The 15,200-nt window shown below is 42.5% G+C and overlaps 1 protein-coding gene across 4 annotated transcripts in view; it reads right to left on the reverse strand.

Moving 5' to 3' along the window:
• The window catches only part of CPAMD8 (C3 and PZP like alpha-2-macroglobulin domain containing 8), a 45,190-nt gene that overhangs the window by 6,211 nt on the left and 23,779 nt on the right, over nucleotides 1-15,200 (reverse strand). For all 4 annotated transcript variants that reach the window (XM_031042278.2, XM_031042280.2, XM_031042277.2 and 1 more), the window contains exons 27-40: nucleotides 15,108-15,189; nucleotides 13,453-13,609; nucleotides 12,930-13,004; nucleotides 10,802-10,967; nucleotides 10,201-10,287; nucleotides 9,756-9,892; nucleotides 9,247-9,402; nucleotides 8,809-8,871; nucleotides 8,172-8,410; nucleotides 6,301-6,388; nucleotides 2,027-2,101; nucleotides 1,258-1,363; nucleotides 1,058-1,168; nucleotides 300-512 (exon numbers count right to left, since the gene is read on the reverse strand). In XM_031042278.2, coding sequence (XP_030898138.1) covers nucleotides 300-512; nucleotides 1,058-1,168; nucleotides 1,258-1,363; nucleotides 2,027-2,101; nucleotides 6,301-6,388; nucleotides 8,172-8,410; nucleotides 8,809-8,871; nucleotides 9,247-9,402; nucleotides 9,756-9,892; nucleotides 10,201-10,287; nucleotides 10,802-10,967; nucleotides 12,930-13,004; nucleotides 13,453-13,609; nucleotides 15,108-15,189 — 1,755 coding nt within the window. The remainder of the gene's footprint in view (nucleotides 1-299; nucleotides 513-1,057; nucleotides 1,169-1,257; nucleotides 1,364-2,026; nucleotides 2,102-6,300; nucleotides 6,389-8,171; nucleotides 8,411-8,808; nucleotides 8,872-9,246; nucleotides 9,403-9,755; nucleotides 9,893-10,200; nucleotides 10,288-10,801; nucleotides 10,968-12,929; nucleotides 13,005-13,452; nucleotides 13,610-15,107; nucleotides 15,190-15,200) is intronic.

Below are 15,200 nucleotides of genomic sequence, written 5' to 3' on the forward strand. Positions count from 1 at the left end.
TATCTAGGATTATTCACTTCATTTATTAGCATTATTCGTACTATTCACTACTTTTCTTTGAAGTTCATTTTGCTTGGTAAAACATGCATTCACAAGGACAGAAAACCAGTTATTTTGAGCTAAGCAGAAACATTATAACTTAAAGATTATAATTTAATCGGCTGCAGTATGAATGGCAAAATAACACATAGGCTTTGAATTCTCCTCTTTATCACACATAGGTCATTATTTGGCTAGATGAGGATTTGTGGTGGTTTGCAATTAGATCATAACAGAAAAGGGAACCAAGTGAAACTTACAGGCAGAACATTGAGACATGGGCATCTGTTCTATCCTTGTATTATTCCTGCAGGATGCTACTTCCATCTGGCAATGGTTGGGATAAATCTGTCCATCTGATCCACACACAGGCTCCCCATCATAGCCGCAGTCTCGCGAACACATGCACTGTTCAAAATACTCATCCTCCAAGCAGCCAAAAATGTTATTGCATGGCCCAGAGTGAACAAAGCCTGGAAAGCAAACAGAAACATCTCATAGCAATTTACAGACTTGGTAAAATTGAAAGGTCTGTTGTCTTTCTGAAGGAACCATATTGAGACAGATTTCAGGTCCAGGATGAAGCAATTGTTTTGTATGGCACAGAGGACAGAAGGGAACATAGAGGTTTGGGGGAAGGTTATTCCTTTCACTGGTGTGTGAAATTGTTCTATTGTGGAACTCTATTGCAAGATCTTCTCAAGAGAGAAAATCAAATTGCATTTTAAAGGGTTTTTACCTTTATGTTTATTAATATGTCTCACCTTGTGCAGGTACTTCCAGAATTATACCTTCTATCTTGCCTCTGAAGCAAATAACAGCCACTGTGGTGACTGAAGAGCAGAGCACATTGGCCTGTTGGGCTGTCAGAAGTTTAACACTGCTGCTATGCCACAATGTTTTGTAAAACCTCCACTAACACAGTTATTGAAATAGAGCATTTTATTAAATAGTATTTCAAGTTCTGAACTCCTGGGAAATATACCTGTGGGCTCTGCTTGGCTTTGATGCAACTTACCAACCCATTGGCTAGCCGAGCTTTCCACCTCATTGCATGTTGGTCCATCACAGAGCTCCCGAGCCAAGGGACTGTTTTCACTCACATTGTAGAAACGAGTTGCTTCAAAAGCTGCAAGCCAGCAAGAATGAGAAGTCACAACTGAGCCTTACGCCTAAAGGTCTAATGCTGCCAAACATCAAAGAAGAATAGGCACCTACCTGGTTCATAGTAATCATACACTTTGATAGGAACAGGAGCTGTTTTCCCAACTATATGCTCTCTGAAAGCTTGGAACTTTACACAGGTCATGCACTGGCTAGGAATCTGTATGAAATCATGTAAAACACTCTGTAACAAACCCTGCCCTTCAAGTGAAGAGAGAGACAAACAAATGTAGCATTTACCCCTAATGTAACACACTGTGCCCCACACTTGGGAGGAGTGAAGACACTTCCAATACAAGGTATAGAAACAAAGAGGAGTAAAAGGCAAACAGGGTGAATTAAAACAGCCCTTAAAGCACATACTTGCCATACAACAATGGCAAAGCTGAATACCAAACTGTATTCCCTGGCTTACCTAACACCACTTGTCATCAGTCAGCTTGCTAATCCAACTAGCTAACAGTTTACTGCTGATGACCATGCCAAGAGAGGTCTCATCTTCCACTCTCAGGTATGTGCTATGAGATCTAAATTAGACTGCATTTTTACTTTGCCCTTTTAGCAATGATAGTTGTACCTTAAGGTAAGATTATTTTGAGGCAAAACCTAAGTGATATCTGCCCACAAATTCTCTATGGGCTGAAGCTAATCACCTGCCTTTCTTATGCTTTGTTTTCCAAGCAAACCCACAGCAGCTACCTGCCTCAACAGAGGCTCAAGCAACTGGCCAGTTAAAGCTGCATGGTAATCCTCATCTGTGAGGAACCATCAACACCAATACACTGTACCTATGCCTGGAAAAGTAACATAACCAAGTCATTACCTCATCAAAATAAAAAAGGACTTTTCTTCCATCCACTTCGTATCGTTTTAACCCAATTTGCTTGTTCATCAATAACTGGGAGAGGAGAAAAAAAATCAACAGGTTTAGTTTCATTTTATAGAGAACAGGTTGAAATCAGAGAGTAAGAATGATTTTAGACTGCCTAGAAAACTGATCAGACACTAAACCCCATGTATTTCTTCTGCTGGAAAAGCATGTTTCAGTAACAGAAGGGAAATGCAGAGGGGATCGCAATTGCTGTCATACAACTGAGGAAAAAGGCATCTGTGGTCTTTTCTGTGACCTGATGAGGAATGCCTGCAAGGTGGTTAATGCTTAGAGCTCCTCTTGGTGCACTTATCTCCCTCAGACTATGCCTGACACCTCAATTCATAATCTAATTCAATAGTTCCACGACTGTTTTCAGTATCAAGGCTCAAGCAAGACGTCAGAAACTCCAAGCACTCAATAAAGTCTCTTCTTTACATTCCTTCAGAGCGCCAGGGAAGGATGCTGCTGGATCACACTTGGGTATATTAAAGGTCCTCTTCTCCCACCAGCTGAAATATCCACAACATTCTTCTGCCAGGAAAATTAATCCTTACATTTGAAAAGAGCAGCCATTTGAAAGAGCCTTTGGCATCCTCTTGAAGAACGGGGTCAGGCCAGGCTTTTGCTGCTCATCTTCTCTCCCTTTGAGGCCCAGGGGTTTGTAATTTGCATTGTGCCTGTCAGGCCTACAGACTGCCTCTTCTGCTTGTGATTTACTGGGACTTATCTTAGAAGTATCAGAACACAATCTAAGAGTACTTCCCATATCTGGGGTGCTACTGCCCCTAATCTAATGCAGCCACTTGTAAAAATACTCTAACTCCTGCTTACACCAGGGCTCTGTGTGTATCATGATCATGGTCTTCAGAGGCAAGTGCAAGGGCCCTCATTTATGGAGTGAACTGTACCACCTCAAGAATCTAGTAACTACCTTCCTCATACAGAAATCAAATGAATCACCACCAAAATGTAAATGCTACAAAGTCTTATTTGAAGCTTTCTGAAAGAATTACTCCTATGTAACTCCTATTTCCCTATTCGGAATACTAACACCTCAGTATTATAAGGACTATGATGCTGTACGTACTCGATCAGTCAATCAATCATTACTGTTTTGATAAACTGTACTCAGAACACATCTATCATGTGAAAACCATTTAATCCAGAAGGTGGGGGGATGATGGACTCTTGTGTTTTAACCCCAGTTTGGGGAGTAGGGGAAGGACCAGAGCAGACACCTAAATTCTATTCTCCAAACTGCCCTATTACTTTAACCTCTCTGTCAGACAGCCCCATGTGGACATCAGGATAATATTGCCTTGTTTTTCATTAATGATCCCAAGTGATTTTGAGATCTCAGAACAAACACTCTGTGGAAAGGAGAACAAAGCATTATTATGATGGTGTATTAGAAAGAGCAACACGAAGCAAAAAGCATTTCTGGTGGAATTTACCCAACCTGTTACCAACAGCTTTAACTGTGAATTTCTTCAGCGTACTGCTTCTACTTGTAAAACCCTGCACACAGCTTCCTGCTATTACTGTAACAAGCAAAGGAACATGTGTTTAGGTACCACACAATATGGAAAGGGCCAATTTAATTTGTCCTTATAATTTTAGGGGCCTGATGGTGGCTGTTATTACTCAGCAGTAGATGGCTGCAGACAGTCCTTTTATGAGGGCTTGGAGAGGCTGGCGCCACCGGGAAATGCTCAGCTCAGCTAAAGTTGCATTTTTCTGGTGAAGCTTGATATATACCAGCCTGTGGTGACCTCCTGACCTTGTCGACACCCAGCATTATTAGGAGGATTTGTGGCTGCAGAGCCAGGGGGGCTGCCCTCAACAGAGCATTCATTAACCATCAGTGCCCCGGCGCTGCGCGGGGGTCCGCTCCGCGCACACTGCTCCCTTGTGAGGGCAAACAACAGGCGAGGCAGAGTGATTTACAGCCCTGTTCCTCCTCACCAGGAGGAGAGGGAAAGGTTGGGCTAGCAAGAAAATGCAGCAGTGGGAACACCAGGGTTTGCCTCTGCTGGAGGCGGTGTCCAAAATACATCCCAAAACTGGTACTGGGTTTTCAGTAGAATTCCGGTTTTGCCAGCATGATTTGGATACGCGTTTGATAGCCATGGAGAAATCATAGGGGTTGTGTCTGTGCCTTTATGCATTGCATGAAGTAGCTGACATCCTTCTGAGACTTGCAAGGACTTAACTTGGATCAGCTCTGGGCTGCAGGAGCTCAGCCTTACAGTTAAGAGATTTGGCTTCTTTTCCCATTAAGACAGGGGAAGAAAGGAAAACAGACCACCTCCTGTTCCACGCCCAGAGCCCCTAGCAGATGGGGCTACACTGGGATTCTGTTGCTTCTCTACCAGGAACATGGGTTTCAGAGAGGCAACCAGATGCCACAAGGGAAAGCACAACCAACTGATCTGCTTAGTGCTAGAGAAAACGTGCTGAAGAGCTCTTTCAGCTTAGAGAATAACCCCTGTGCAGCAGCAGCACAAGAGCACATGGGTGCTTCTCAGGACTCTCAGCCTCTTAACTCTGTTTCCTCACTGAAAGTGGCGAAAGAAATACTCACCCAGTAGAGCCTGGGCAATGGGAGCTCCCATTTCTGTAATATCTTGGTCCATTTCAGGAAAAATACAGAGTGCAGGGATTTAGTACTTAACCCAACCATTTTTCTGTTCTTCCCTTCCCACTCTTTGCTTCAACTCTTTCCCTCTGCTGATAAAACATTCCATGGGCTTAACACCATAAAGATATCCTGTTGTTCTCTTGCTGTCCCTCTTTGAGTTCTCTGGTCCTAAGCCAGTTTTCCATGCATACTTTTTCTGCCATTATTGGTGTAAATTACTATGAAAAAGAACTTCTTTGAAAGCAGAACAAACAACTGTCCCTCGAGCACCTTGGGCAGGAGATCAAATAGCAACCAAAAGCCGCTACCCAAACCCTCACCTAATTTTCCTCCTTTCTCTTACCACAGGGATACTGCTGGTGCTGCCTCATTTGGATGGCCATATTCAGTTTGTTGCACCATTTGATGCATGTGAGAGAGAACATCATCAGACTCAAAGGTTAACAGGCAAATAAAAAAGGGAAAGTTTTACAAGCATGCATTTGAAAACAGAATTCTCAACATGCAAAGTGATTTGATATTTCTCTATATGGGAATAATTTCGTATCTGAACACCACACATCTCTGTACAAGTATTCCAGCACAGCTCCCTAATGCAGAAAGGATGCAATTCTCTTCTCAGGGACTAATACACAGGTTTCTCTGGCTTCAGTGACAGCCCTTGTGACAGGGATTATACACCCCTCAAGAGGAACATATTAATCTCATTTTCTCCAAGCAGTTGCAGTGGTGTCTAGATTAGGAATGAGCTAAATCAAGTGAAATCCTAGAGAAGACAAAACATGTGTGCTTTTCCTTGAATTAGGATGTCAAATTAAACTCTCTGGTCTTCAGTACAATTCCACTTTAAAATTCTTTCCACTAATTCCTCCCTCTCCCAGGATGATGAAGTTTATAACAGAAGAGATCCTTGGGAAGTAAAATGTTCTTTAGCTCCTTAGCAGTTCTCAAAGATGCAAAGATTTTACACCTCTCCAATTCAATTCAATTAAAGACTATTTGCACCATGAACCAGACCAGATACACTGTAATGCTTCCACAAAGTCTAAAGCTCAGCTAAAGATACAGCCCTCTGTCCCCTAGAGAGCTGGCTGGGTATGAGGCACATTCTGTCCACCTCAGTTTGGGTTGCAATAAACATGATGTTCTCCCAGAAGAGGGGGAAAAAAAAGAAAAGGGCAAAAAATTCCAAGACACAGAGCCTCCAAAGAAATGGAATCCAGATGTTGGAGATAACACAGCCCACTAAGAAGCTATAAACAGCTCCTGTTAGAGCACATTTTCACTTCAGCATTTTCCAATGGGTCTTGTTTAATTACTGTGCACTGGGCTCAGTAACAAACCTGCATTTGGCCATGTTTGCTACATTTGTTAATGTTGCTCAGAGCATCTGTTTATTCCTTTCAGATAAATATTTTGCCATCTGAAATCTCCTGCCCCCCCAGTTGTAATTGCATCTTTTCAGTCAGTCTTCTGACGTTCAGTGGCACTTGCTTCCACTGCTCCCTAAAGGGAATCCCTCCCAATGAGGGAGCCAGCTCCTGGCCCAAGATCATACCTTGCACTCACTACAACATCTTACCTGCTCTAAGCTCTCAATGTCTGCACGAAAGCCTGAGAACAATGGCACTTCCAAGACAGCCATGTTAGAAGATCCAGAATGCAGCCATCTTCCAATGAGAAGAGAAAAAGAATGAAAACAAACTCAGCATCAAGGTAACAAATGGTACATGAACAACTGAAACAAACTTCAGAGGAAAATATTGAAAGGATCTGCTCTTCTCGGAAGCACTTCTTGAAAGCCCCAGTCTACTTGGTTTGACAAAATCCTCTTTTCTGCTTTTCTGCAACAACAATTAAGCACAACTCGCAGCGGTCAGAGATGCAGATGTCCAGGCAAATGGAAGCAGAAAAGCACAAGGGAGGATGTAGTCTCCTGTGGGGCTGCTTGCCTTATTTTTCAATTACTTACTGAGAAAATGCACTTGGTAAAAAAGGAAATAACCCCTTGGAGTAGAAAACACTTCTGCTCTTTCCTAAGCAAAGGGCTGTAAATGGACTGTGGTGGAAGAGGAATGTTACTCCCAATTCCATACAGAGTCATTCAACACTGGAGTTATGGAAACGGCTATTTCCCTCCAGCATGGAACTGACACTTTGCTACTGAGTCAGTGAACTCACTCTCACGTTACTAGTGTTAAAAGAATTCACTGCCTGTATTGGACTCTATAATATCAGTGGACAGTTCAAAACCTACTGCACTTCAGACTTGTTGTCACTGAAGAAAAACAAAACAGGAAGGGGAAAGTAGATATGGGCCACTGCAAAAAGATTTCTACTTCTTGCAGAATGGCAGAGGAGTCTACAAGGTACAAAGAAGTTCCTGCTGATTCCAGAACAATGTGTGTTCTCTCTGCATTCACATATAGCCAGCTCTGAACTATCCCTCCTTGGCAATTTACCTTTTTGCTGTTTATTTGCACCACAGAGAGCACAAGCTTGGACCCAGAAGGGCTTTTTGGCTTGTGCCCATCACAGAGAAAACACAGTACACAGCTTTCAGCACCAAATCTGCCAGGGCTGAACTGGCTCCTCAGGGCTACTTGGAGGCCCTCACAGCCAGCGTGGGTGTGAGCTCTGGGAAGCACTGCAGGGGGCCAGCCTGGGTGTAACACCACACCCCAGCCCATATGCACACAGTAGCATGGGATGGTCTGTGGCCAGATCCAGTTGGCTTTGTGTAAGACAGCTCAGGGCTGACAATCTCCTAGAGACATTAAACCTTGTTAATCCCAGTCTAACTCCACACACACTAAAAAGATCCCATAGTAGCCCTTTATCTGTATTATCCCCATTCTCTTAGACATCTCGGCCTTCTACTTCCCATCCAGTTTTCTCTTTAAGTCCTTGAAAGCATCCCAAGGACTTCACAGAGCCTGACAACACTTAATTACATTCTGAAGAGCATCCCCAAGCTCAAAACATTTCAGTTGTCATCCTTAGACACATTCCTCTCTTTGCATTGCCTAAGTAAGATGATGAAGGAGTTAAAAGAGCATCATTAGAAGAAGGGAAGGAAAGGGAGTATTTCATTTGCTTTTGTTTTCTTTCCAAGCAATCAATCTCCTTGGACTGGGCTTCCTCTCAAATTTCTGTCTTTGCTCCAGCAATTCCCAGAGCAGAAGTTTCAGAAACAACAGAAAGGTTGTGTTGATGCAGGGCAAGCTCCTTAGTTACAGGCATCTTCAAGGGACTGACAAGACTTTGTAAGCCTACCTCCCCACTACAAGCTGCAGCACAGGCAAAGGGAAAAGTGGTTGAGAAAGTGCTTTTGTGTTATATACAGCCAGAAGAACTTGGTATGTTTCCTGTATCGGTGAGCGTATCAATATAGATGTGCTGATCAGCAAACTAGACTGTCTCTGAGAAAGAGGCAGGACACGAATTTCCTACCTAGTGCATGTCTCCAGTATGACTTTGTATTCCCGATGGTCCTGATCTGAGGCTGGGTCATCATCATCCACCAGTGCCCTCTCTCTGTGCAGGGCTTCAGGGTGATTCTCATCTGGAGAGACAGACTGCAGGGGATTTGGAGCTTGAAGGTGCTGCTCTGACTTTGGCTCCTTCAGGTTTACTAGGAGCTGGAAAGCTGGTTTGGCAATGGGATCAGGTACATTGTAAGTGACATCAATCTGAAGCAGAAAGGAGGGAAAACAAAACCAAATTAGGGCAGGTTATTAGACCCCAACATTTCACAGCATCTACAAATGTTCCCTAAAGAGCAGCATGAACACCAGATCTCTTGAGAGAGGGGTAATGGTGGCACAGAGACAACAGAGGCTTTACAACACAGTTACATGTAGGTAAGGGTGAACCAGAGCAGATTCACCCTGGTACAATCACATTTACTTCTATGAATTAAAAGCAACACCATGTAATATAATTACTTCGAGAGAAATTCAAAGTGTAACTTCGTCCTCATAACAAACTGGGATTAAAAATGTAGCAAACAGACTATGAGTTCAGAGATCATCTGCATCACACATGATGCTCACATCACTGTATGTCTCCATCCCCATGGCAACTTTACCTGCATCAGGCAGCAGCCTTCACCTTTGGCACTCACAAACAGTCCAGTTGGAATACTGGGAATCTGTGGAGAATCCACAGTTAAGACATAGACAAGAACGGAAATGAACATCAATTCTGTACAAACTATCTTTCTGGTTATAAAGGAGACTGCAGAAGTGGAGTGAGTATAGCTTATACTTTCCAGCCACCTGCCTTTAACAATGGTAGAAATAAGCAGCAGCACAAAATAAGCATCAGGCATTAGTTGTGGTGAAAAATGCCTTTTGACTGCTGCCTCCTTTGCTTCAGAAGCCAGACATAAAACTCTAGAAAGTTCCAAGATCTCAGCATTTATCTTGTGCTTTTACCATTTCTGAACTTACCTGAGTTGTCATTCATAACCCAGCTCACATGGACTGCTTTAGAAATTCAGCTACGTGAACACAAAAGCACCTACCACTGCAGTCTGAAGGACTTTTTTATTCATCTTGTTAAGCTCAAATGTCTCCTGGTAGTCTAGATTAGTAGAAGCCAAGGAAATGGTAAGGTTGACTCCTCCAACGTAAGAAAGGATAGCATATTCAGCCAGAGCCTGCAGGGCTACACACGTGTCCTAGGGATCAGAGTACAGGAACATAGTAAACTTACAAACAAGCACCGCGCTGTACAGTCATTAGCTTCTGGTAGCAAAATCTTCCTTATTTATTCAGTTAGGAAAAGAAATAGTAGATTTTGTTCAATTTATTTGTCAAAGGCATCTGTAAGGACAAAGTCTAAGCTCCTTTCAAATTATCAGTCCAAGAAAGAAGTGGTAAAGAGCACTGAAAAGCCTTAGTTCTTACCAGGACATGGATAGTTACCACCTAGACTCTAGACAGAAACTGTGCATTGACCATTCCTGAATCAGTTGATTTCCACAGTTGATTATGCATGCATCAAAGCTTCCTTTTTTTGCAGGCAGCCCACCTGAGTAGATGAGAATCCTCCAAGTGCATTTCTTTGCTGTGAAAGCCATTTTACTACTGGGAGTGCAGAGGCCACGTCTCCTAGGAGCGTGTATGTCAAAAGGGCATAAGATGTCATTTCCACTTCTGCAGAAACAACTGGAAGGAGGGGTGGAGAAAGAAAGCAATTAAAATACCATCTATGTCATGTCAGAAGAGTCAATGGCTTTAAGTGACTTGAAATTTATAGCATCGTTCCCTGTTGTTGTGGCTTTGATAGTGAAAAGTCTAGGAAATCAGCTGAAATGGCAGTGACTGCCAATAAAAGGTGGGGGTACAATCCCTAGATTCCTAGATCACTGCCATTTTTAGAATCCCTTGTATTATATAAAATTATATAAACACATGCACTCATTGCCCTGCTGCTGCAGCCCGATCCCTTATCTCTGTTTTTGCAGTACAAGTACCTGATTGCAAGAGCCCATCATTAAATCCCATGAAGGTATCTTCATCAGTAGCAAGAGTTCCTGTCAAGCTCCAGTGTGTAAAGCCATCTAGAAAAACAGGACAGTGGCATCTGTATGTTATTATAGCAGGAGTGCAGCTAAGCCTCTGTAAAGGGGAAGAGTCAAATTCTATTTGTGCATTGACTCAAAGAACAGATTCCTGCCCTGAACTGCACTGTCCTTCCTTTTAGACAGGCATCTCCTGGGCAAGAGGCTCCCTTTGCAATGACAAAAATAATTCAGTGTGACAAACTGGGAATTCTTGGATTTTGGATGAAAATACAGCATCAGGAAATGCAATGTTGTTGTATTGACAGGAAAGATGCTGCAGAGCATCTGGTGCAATTTGCCTTCCTTCAGCATCAGCTGCATGCATGGAACTAAGGTACCCTTTCTACAGAGAATCAGGAAATCTCTTGCCTTACAAAGCCAAATTGTGCTGTGAGGAAGACCTCATGCTTTCAAGTAACTCACATCATTCCAGTTTCAAGGGCTATTTGTTTGTTCCTCTAAGAGGACTGGCAGTTCAGGGGTTGCCAGGTTGGCCTTAGGAGCACAGTACCTTGTGTAATAGCCATGCTGTTCATCTTCCGCAGCATCACAGCAGCAGAGGGACTGTGTAGCAGTGTCAGGGCATATGCAGTCAGGGCAGTAGTGTAGGGATCTTCTGCTGAATACAAGTTGGACTCTAAGAAGTGTTTTGCTTTGTCAACAGCTGTTCTTTCTTCCTATAGTTAGGGGAAAGAGCCCAGACATATTACCAGCCTCTATGTGACAAAAGTTAGACTTACTTTATTTCTCATTGCAAACCAAAAACACACTAAGAAAGATGCATTTTACTCTCTACAGAATGAAGCTAACTCTTTCCTTTCCTTAAAGAAAGCCATGCATCACAAATTCAAGAAAAAAGGAGCAAACAGCAGAGCAAGAATGACGTAGACTAAATCTGAGTCACATTTATTCCCCCCTAAAGATGAGGAAATTTCATGCCCCTGCAAGGCAGCAGATGAACAGAGCAGAAGTGAACTCTCTACTGTATGTTTGATTGTGCTCCTGACACTCTGGAGCGTCTAGCAGACGCCAGAGGATAATAAAGGCCAAGGTTCCCAGGGGTCCCTGCAGCCAACAAACATGTTTTATTAACTCCCTCAATGACCTCACCATGTAGGAACGTGGCTCTGATAATTTATAGAAACAATTTAATTGGGCTTGATGTAATTTAGTTTCCTTTGATTTCCCTGTGGCACTAACCTTCCCCTTCCTCATTTCCTAGCTAAGATCATTAGTAACACTTGCAAATCTCCTCTAGGAAAACCATTAGATCCACATAAACTGCACTTCCAGCAAATAAAAATGCTAGGGCTGTCTTGACACACAGCAGCCCAGAGAGAGCATCACATCACTTCTCCGAAGAGGGGGGAAACTGCTGACAGGGAGGCAGAAAGTTACTCTATGAGCATTGGAAGATATATATATATATATATATATATATATATATATTTAATAAGGTTGAAGGCCTTCCACTCCTACAAGATCTGGGGGTCAGGAGGTATCTGCCTGCAGCAGCAGTATGGTTTCACTCATCAAGCTCTAGAGGGAAGGCATCAGAAGTGCTGAGATTATCACAGGGTTTAAAATAGATACTGCCCTTTACACTGGCTGTTTCAAAGGCTCCATGAACTCACTGGGGTTTGCCTGAATAGGCAATGCTTTTGTTTGACTACAGATCACTAGGACATGCTGCAACATCCATTATACCTCCAGCTCTGCCTGTGCAGACCTTGTCCACCCCCACTCATTCCCTTGGTTGGTGAAGAACAGTGTTCATGGTGTGCTCAGTGCAGCTGCAAGTGGACACGTTCCCAGTCGGACTGGGAGTGTTTAACTATGGTGTTACCTGAGCATCTCCATCCTAGTGAAATTAAATGCAGGCAAAAATATAACAGACAAGAGAAGCCCTTTTAAGCATGATTTTCAAGAAGGAATCTCTAGATTCTCCAGTATAACACCAGTTGTACTGGAAATGATTGGTTTTTTCATACTTCAGACATGATGCAGTGTAATTGCACGTTCCTTTGTAGCTATTCTTTTTTCTGTAGTGTTCCTGTTCTGTCTCATTACAAAGAAAAGAAACATTTTCCTCCAGAGTCCTCAATCCAGCACATTACAGGAGTGCAGCTCTCCAAAGAGACTGTAATCTAATAGCAGTAGCATTTTGGCCACTGTAGCAAAGGCAGACCACAAAAGTTTCCTGGATCCCTGAAGCCTGTGCAGCCCTGGTTAAACTGCTGTTAGCACTCAGCTACTTAGAGTTTTGGGTATATATAAGCAAGCCACCAGTATGTGCATAGGCCACAATCCCACCTTGAAATGACAAGGCAGAAAACACTTTTTGCAGCCATTTCTATGAGAGATTGTGGGATGGGATTGCAGGGAAGAGTTTTGCTCTGGTAGAATGATCCTTGAACTGATGGCTGAAGGATGGGAGATCACCCTGAATAACTCCAGAACAAATTCCTTAATTTTCGACTAATCTCAAGGCTTTCCAATGGCCTCTGTGACCTGGATGCTATCATTCTAGTGAGCACAGAACCTTTGAGAGTGAACAGCAGTAAAATCAAGTTCAAAAAAAAGAGAGAATTTGTAGAACATGTAGAACATGAGAGCTATTTTAACCCAGCTTTTGTTACCTCAGAAGTTACGCCTGTTTCCAGAAGAGATGCAACCACATAAGCTGTCAGGGAGATCTTACCATGGATTCCACCCTGGAAGGCAACAAACAGAAACCGCTGGGTGAAAACAAGAAATAAGGACGCTGGATAAAATGACTCTTGAGCAAGACAAAGATTATGTTATAAAGGAAGCTCTGCCATCATGGACCTTCTTTTGCTTTGCATATGAGGAGTATGAAATTTAGGAGCCCAACCCAACATTGTAGCTTCCTGCCCTAGGAATAACCTGAAAACGCACCCAATGCACAGAACCTCATACTCCAAGACATGACTCTGAAGTGTTTTATAAGACTTGACATCTTGGTGTCCATTCCCGTGGGACATCACACAGACACCCAAATTCTCCTGGTTCTCCCTGTACTATTGTAGCCTTTCCAGTGTAATATTTGTATTAAGCACAAGGAAACTGCATCAGTTCATGCTTTGATAATAACTTTACAAATGCTGCTATTACATGATTTTGAGTCTGTAGAGTTTTTACCTGAATGTCCTTGTTTAGTATCCTGCCCATAGCAGGAAAAGAACCATCTTCTTTCTGATGCTGGATGATCCAGTCTTTGGCAGCTGTAAGCTCTTTTGGGTCAATGAAAATAAACCCACGAGACTGTGCAAAGGACTTGAGGACAAAAGCTGTGAGCCTGTAAATAGGAATTTATCATCTTTACTGAGAAAACAAAGTTAGAAGAATGTATCAGTGAAGGGAAGACAACATTCTTAGAAAGCACAACTATTCAAAATCATGTTGGGGAAACACAAGATACTGTTAAAAACCATTGATGGTATAATAAAAGCACTTGAGCACTGCCCAAACTTGGGGATAAGTGCAGGATTAAGGGTCAAATTAAACTGAAAAGGGTAACAGGAAGATATATTTGTCTTAGTTAGGACACACTTCGAAATTCAGTTCCCTTTTATGGGTGCTCATCTGTTACCCAAATTATTACAGCTTTTAAATTAAGAATCAATCTCCTTATAAATATGGAATTACCTGAAAAGAGAGCAGTAAATTTTCCAATTTTGTTACTATCTTAACTAAAAATAAAAGAAATCCATTGCTAAAGTCTGAGGCTGTGGTAGACTTCATACAGAATTAAGTCTTAAGAAAGCAACAGGAGTGTTTTTGGAATTCTAAACCTCTGACATGCAACAAGTGTGAACTCTGGCCAGCTTTGGAAATTGAATCATTCCATTTACATGCCTCTAAGGAATGGGAGGGTAGAAAGCATGCTGCCTGGCAGGGGATTTTTCAAGTGTTAAGTAATCCTGTGTCACCATATTTTACATCTAGGGACTGGGAGATGCCAGATCAGAGATAAAAGTTTACAATCTTAGGAACAGTGAGGCAGCAGCAGCATTGAAGTGGTACCTCCCCTCGAATGAGTTCCTGAAGAAAATCAGTTTAAAGCACAATAAAGAGCAGATGGAGAAGACAAATGACTACAAGCAAATGAACGAAGACCAGAATCTACTACATCTGAGCCATTACAGTCAACTAGCACACTGATGTGATGTAGCACAACCTTAAAGGCCATGGTTCCCTAAGGGGGACATCAGTGAGATGAGCTGATTTCTCAGTTTCTTGCTTTCATGTTTGACTCTGAAAGGTTCTGCATCTCCATTGTCAGGGCATAAATCTGTACCATTCTGTTTCATCCATGATGGGATATACAACATTTGGGAGAAAGACTTCTTTGGGGTTGATTTTGGTGGTGGGTTTTTTTCCTATCCTGGTAGAAGCCTCTGCCACTTCCAGAGACAACAAGTTTCTTTGTACATGCTTCAGGTGAAGCTCCAGTCCCTAGAAGAATTAGGTGCTTAAATGTCCCATGTATTGCTACTCCAACTCCAGTAGACTAAATATGATCCTAAAGGCCTAAAGCCTGGATATACAAGTAGGTGTGACTATCTTAACTGCCCCTCAGTCTTGAAACAGCTATAATACACCTACTAATGTAGTATGAACACTCAGCAGCACTGAAACAGTAAGTCTATGGTCATCGGGTATGATTTCTATTCTCCACTGTGTGTGATACCATGATGGAAGCTGGAAAATTACTCCTCTTTCCTTGCCAATTGTGTATTTTTCCCATTTAGCAAACACTGAAGTTTCTAACTCTGTTTTAAATAGCAACTCACCACATGCTCCCTGAGGAGTCCCTCTCGCCAAAAGCACTGTATGAACCATCTTGTCTCTTGTAGGTCAGCTGGCGCTGGTAGCCTGGAAGTCAC

The sequence above is a fragment of the Melopsittacus undulatus genome, chromosome 19 (genome assembly GCF_012275295.1).
Source record: "Melopsittacus undulatus isolate bMelUnd1 chromosome 19, bMelUnd1.mat.Z, whole genome shotgun sequence".
Lineage (NCBI taxonomy): Eukaryota > Metazoa > Chordata > Aves > Psittaciformes > Psittaculidae > Melopsittacus > Melopsittacus undulatus.